At 42.3% G+C, this 6,000-nt stretch overlaps 1 protein-coding gene across 1 annotated transcript in view; it reads right to left on the reverse strand.

Annotated features, from left to right (window-relative positions):
- COL4A5 (collagen, type IV, alpha 5) overlaps window positions 1-6,000 on the reverse strand; it is a gene marked incomplete at both ends in the record, with an annotated part of 56,274 nt that overhangs the window by 44,249 nt on the left and 6,025 nt on the right. Inside the window, 2 exons of the mRNA XM_010183541.1 lie at window positions 72-116; window positions 1,380-1,469. Of these exons, the coding sequence (XP_010181843.1) occupies window positions 72-116; window positions 1,380-1,469 (135 nt within the window). The remainder of the gene's footprint in view (window positions 1-71; window positions 117-1,379; window positions 1,470-6,000) is intronic.

Consider the following 6,000-nt stretch of genomic DNA (forward strand, 5'->3'; position numbering starts at 1 on the left):
CAATGCCTGTCAGTCTTTATCCATAATTCCAGTATTTATCAATAATTCCCTAAACCAGCACCATTACTTACTCTGATTCCTTTGGGTCCAATTGGCCCTGGAAGTCCATCATCACCCTAAAAAACCAACAAACAAACAACTACATTCAAGTTTGCAATCTGCCTTTCTATGAAATTCAACTGCAAGCACGATGAAATTTCTTCTACGTGTTTATAGTAAGTGGACTAAAAGTCGTAATAGTTGTAATTTCCTTAGTAAAGGGTTCAAAATTACTTTATTTTGAGCATTGGACTTTGAATTGAAAACTATTTGTTCCAGCTGATAAACCAGGACCTAGAAGAAATGCTTTTTTTTAAAAAAAAAATCAAAGGTATTTCAGAGTGCTTATAAGCAGCTACTGGTCGTGTGCTTTCATCAAATATCCTACAGTGCTCTCTTGTGGGCAAAACAAGCTACACAAGACTAAATGTGAATTATACTGTATCGTTACTATTTTGTACTATGATAATGTAGAGCTTCATATCAAAATCTTGAGAAGACAAAACATTTATGGAATAAAAATATAATAAAGTTTCTAGACCATGACTCTTGTTCCACTCTTGTTATAGCAAACGAATATTTTCTTTTAGTGTAGACTTTTCTTTTTTCTTACCACTTATTCTTTCTTTACTTCATTTTGATGTGCTTCTATTAGTTCATACTGTGAGCATTTGCAAAAGCAATGGCAGATTCTGGATAATCTTGTGTATGTTACATGCGTTCAGAGGAAGGCTTTTCAAGTTTAATGCTGTCTTACACCATCTGAGCATAATGATGTAATTTAGTAGCAACTAAAAAGAAACTGAAACCCTTCAGGGAAAGCAAGGAGCATTCCTCAGCTGTCTCTACACAGGTTAAATGAGGTCAATTAAATGGCCCCACCCAAAACCAGCCCAAGAATGCCATCGGGTGCAAACAACAGCTTACCCACTGCGGTGGGACCCCTCCAGGTAGCTGACAGCCAAACACCGCTCTTATCAGTAAACTGAGCGATGGAGTGCATTATTGCAAGGACAGATAAAATTACAGTACAGCACCTTGCCAAACGTGTTCTCTGACCTTACTCTGCAGTACCGCAGTACCTAGTGAAAGGATGCAAGTGCACATGTAGCATCTGCAAGCACGCATGTAGGTGAAGAATAGGAAACTCTGAGCAATCCTTTCCTCTGGTTGACTATTCAAACTAACCAAATGAAAAACCTAAGTCATATCCCAACATCTGAAGATTTTGACTATTAAACCAATTATAATCAAGAGTTCTGGAATGATTTAGGATCAGCACTACAAGCAAGCTAACACTACCTAGTGTTTTCATGCTATTCAAGTGAATTGGGACTTACCTTTGAGCCTCTTGGACCAGGCGGTCCTTCAGGTCCTGGAAATCCAGGCAAACCTGGCTGTCCTTCCAAGCCTGGGAATCCTCTTTCACCCTATAAAAAGAATAGGTGGTGGTGGAGGTGTAATATAACAAAAGCACAAGATATGATAGAAAAATTCAGGAAACAAATTATCTTTCTGGTTTTCCACAGGAAGTCATCATACAAAGAAACAAACTCTGTGATTAAACATCTCACTTGCTTACCTACAGAATTCCTGAACATACATTTACATTGCCTTTAATTGCACCCCTTAAACAGGTTTCACAGGATGTTTAGCCAGTACTTAAGCCACGTGCTTACCAAAATAATTCAACTATCTGCTTCTCCTGTGCTGCTTAAAGACACAGAACTCTCTCTGCTTCCTATAAAAACATAGCTTTGTTACTTATTAATTCTTTCCAAAAAACTCACGTCTTCTGCAATACTCATAAAAACTCTCAGAAGGGTGTGGATTGCTGCTATACTGTCACAAGATTATAATCTGTAATACAAAAGCAACTAAGTCCCTGGTCATGCACTGTAACCTAAACACTGTGCAAGTACAGAAGATAAAGAGGGTCCTAGCCCAAAGTGCTTACAACCTAAATCAAGCGAGACAGACACAAGACGGCAAAGTAATAAGGCTTTTTATTCCTTTTATCTATCACCTCCTGCTATCCTATTTAAAATCCTAAGATATCAAGCAGCAACCATAATTTGCTAAACATTTATGCAATGATTAGCCATGATAGCCCATCAGTAGTGTAACAAATACCAGACACCATAGTATGCTGCTCTCTAACTTGTCAGTGTAAGTCAACAATGTCACTGACCTGCAGTTTCAGAATATACATAGCTGCAAATTCATAAAATATTTACTTTTATTTCGTGTACGCCATAGATTCAAGGAAAAAGTAAATGTGAAGGTTTCAGTTAGTGCAGAAAAGTTAGGAAATACCAGAATTAAGACACCTTTTATGCATATATGTATCAAGGTGTGTTTTTCAACTGCGTAAACGGGTATTTCCTACAGCTCTGACACATCAACCAGTATCTATAACTGTTTATGAAGCAGGCAGTTTTTCAGCTTTATTCCTTATTGCTCCACAGGTAGGTTTGGTTGGTAGGTTTGGCGCCTACTTGATAAAAAACTTCTGTTTATTTACCTCAATTATTTTTTCAGGATAACTACAGCAACTGCCAAAGAAATGTTCCATCCTAACAAGCACCCTAAGCTCTAGGTTACAGTTGTGCAGGCTTTTGCACATTCTCTTTAAAACAATTCATCCTGAATTTTTATTTTCTTGCACTGCTTTAGCAGGACTGGGAATAGTAACTCCCACATCTATTATCTGGCAGTCCACCAGCTATGGCACCCTCCAGGAACTCCAAATGTCCTGCCTAGCTCCCCTCAGTTGAAAGAAGGAAACCAGCAATCTTCAAGAAGACAGCGGCAGAGAACTGAAGCCTGGTGACTGCAAGCAGACAGAAGCATTTAATTGCAACCTTGAGCACAATATGCAAAAGGCAATGCGAATGCTTTGCTCATCTCCCCTTTATTTGCTAGAAGCAGCTGTATGCTGAGCATAACAGCAGGTATTCAGCCTGACAGCAGTGTTAAGTCTTACTCTTAAATCTTAATTCTCTCGCTGTACTGCTTAGGTAGTTGCTCTGTATTCCACTGGTTGGGGGGTGTGGGCAGAAACTTAAAAATTGCGTTCAAAACATTTACAAGATGCTGAGAAAACTTCTCAGAGAAAGTAACAGGGCTTTTCTTCCTGTTTTCTTTTCCAGTACTTATTATACTGCTCGCTTGGAAACACAAGAAGAAAAGCATTTGGATGAGAGATTAAAAGCTGTGTGCAAGCAAGAGCTGCAACCTTACAGAGGAAAACAACTAAGCTGTACTTAGTCCTACCTTTAGATAGGATTGGGTAGGAATGGACAGCTCATTATCTGGTCTGTTGAAGTTGGTTTCCTATTAATTAAAATGTAAACATACTCCTCTTTCACTATAGGTCACATATTGCTGTCTTATGCAGGATAGACATCTTCTCTTCCGTGTGGAAATGCTGAATTTGCATCACAAATTGAGGCTAGATGCAGTTTGACAGTCAGGGTTCAGACTGGCTTTTTGCACACAAAGTGCCAGGCTGCACTTCCGCACAGAGCTATACAGCTGGCATGCTACCTCATCTGAAAAGCAAGACGGCAGGAGTGTTACTATCTCAGGCTAGTGTATGAAAGGGTTAGCATGTCCCTGAAGGAGACAGAATGAGGAATTTGGGAGTGTCAGATAAGGAAAACATTAGATAGAGCCAGCCTTTGGAGCAAGCTCCGGCAAGAAGCGTGTTTGCACACTAAAGAAACACACCTGTGCACAAGTGGCATGTCAGATGTGCCAGGTGCTAGGCTACACAATGCCTACTAATCTCAACTTGGTCACACTTCTTCAGATTTTTGTTAGAGAAAGTAGCACCTGCAAATGGTTACTAGAAGAGAGGTCCAGCAGAGGGCTGGCCCTGTGTGTCATCTAAGTCTGAAGAACTGTTCCCTAAAATGCAACAACTCTGTGGTCTCTACTCCACACAGTCACAGAACTGTGAACCCAAGGAGAAACACATGACACCAAGCAGATACACAAGAGAAATACAGGAGGCAACAGATGCTGCTAGTAAACTTTGCTACTGAAACCATGAAATAAGTATTTTCCAAGCCCACTTTGAAAGTGAGCAGCAACAATGAGAGCCCTACATGAGGGAACTGTTGCCAGAGCAACTCCTGTAGAGTTTACCAGCAAATTACCCCCAAGAGTGAACAGATGATCTGAAAGACTACACTTGGAAACAGTGTACACAGGGATTACACCAGACACTTCTCAAGGGAACTGCATCAAACTAATTAGAGGAATTAGCTGCACTATAAGCACTACTTATCAAAAAAATTGGTTAGAGAACAAAATATGGGCAAGTTGGGTAGGAGGAAACACCAAGCTGATCCAGCTTTCTGGAATACAGGTGATGACGGAAGGATTTTTCTTACTGTCTTCTACTTCAGTAGCATAGAGAAGAGTTTCTTAAGCCAGAACAGTTTTCAGACATTGTTTTTGCCTCCTGACTTTTCCTGTGGCACACACTGCATACGTCATACTGTTTTCTTGAAGATCCAGATGCTACAAATTCACCAGGAAAAGCTGCCTGCTGTCTTATAAGAACATACTGACTTGACATTTAATAAGTCCTCCCCAAAAAGCCAGTACCTAAAAAGGACATTATATCATTAAGGCAATAATGAAGTCTCTGGGCAGTGTGCGATACACTTTCTTATAGATGCAAAAACGGAGAGACACAAGCCAGTTTCATTTGCATGGAAAAAAACTGAGAAATTCTGGAGACTTTTTTTGTTTCAAACTAGAAGCTGCTAAAGAGAAACAATGGTAGTGATTGGTAACCAACACGGCTTTACCAAGGGCAAATCATGCCTCACCAACTTGGTAACCTCTTATGATAGAGTTACAGCTTTGGTGGATAAGGGAAGAGCAACTGATGTCATCTACTTGGACTTGTGCAAAGCGTTTGACACTGTCCTACATGACGTACTGGTCACAACACTGGAGAAACATGGACTTGATGGATGGACCACTCACTGGATAAGGAACTGGCTGAATGGTCACACTCAATGTCCAAATAGAGACCAGTGATGAGTGGTGCTCCCCAGGGATCGGTACTGGGACCGTTCAACATCTTTGTCAGCGACATGGACAGTGAGATCAAGAGCACCCTCAGCAAGTCTGCAGATGACACCAAGCTGTGTGGTGTGGTTGACACACTGGAAGGAAGGGACGCCATCCAGAGGGATCTGGACAGGCTGGAGAGGTGGGCCCATGCCAACCTCATGAAGTTCAACAGGGCCAAGTGCAAGATCCTGCACCTGGGTAGGGGCAAACCCAAGCACAAATACAGCTTGGGTGGAGAATGGCTCAAGAGCAGTCCTGAGGAGAAGGACTTGGGGGTGTCAGTTGATGAAAAACTCAACGTGAGCTGACAATGTCCACTTGCAACCCAGAAGGCCAACAGCATCCTGGGCTGCATCAAATGAAGTGTGGCCAGCAGAGTGAGGGAGGTGACTCTGCCCCTCTGCTCTGCTCTGGTGAGACCCCACCTGCAGTACTGCGTCCAGCTCTGGGGTCCCCAGTACAAGGAGGACATGGAGCTGTTGGAGCAGGTCCAGAGGAGGGCCACAAAGATGATCAGAGGGCTGGAGCACCTTCCTTACAAGGACCAACTGAGAGAGTTGGGGCTGTTAAGCCTAGAAAAGAGAAGGCTCCAGGGGGACCTTATTGCAGTCTTCCACATCCTGAAGGGGTCCTACAGGAAAGCTGGGGAGGGACTTTTTACAAGTGCAGGTAGCAATAGAACAAGGGTAATGGTTTTAACCTGGAAGAGGGGAGATTTAGACTGGATATCAGGAGGCAATTCTTTACTGTGAGGGTAGTGGGATACTGAACGGGGTTGCCCAGGAAACTTGTGGATGCCCCCTCCCTGGCAGTGTTCAAGGCCAGGTTGGACAGGGCTTTGGGCAACCTGGCTGGGGGGAGGGGGTT

Source organism: Mesitornis unicolor, unplaced genomic scaffold, assembly GCF_000695765.1.
Source record: "Mesitornis unicolor isolate BGI_N332 unplaced genomic scaffold, ASM69576v1 scaffold674, whole genome shotgun sequence".
NCBI lineage: Eukaryota > Metazoa > Chordata > Aves > Mesitornithiformes > Mesitornithidae > Mesitornis > Mesitornis unicolor.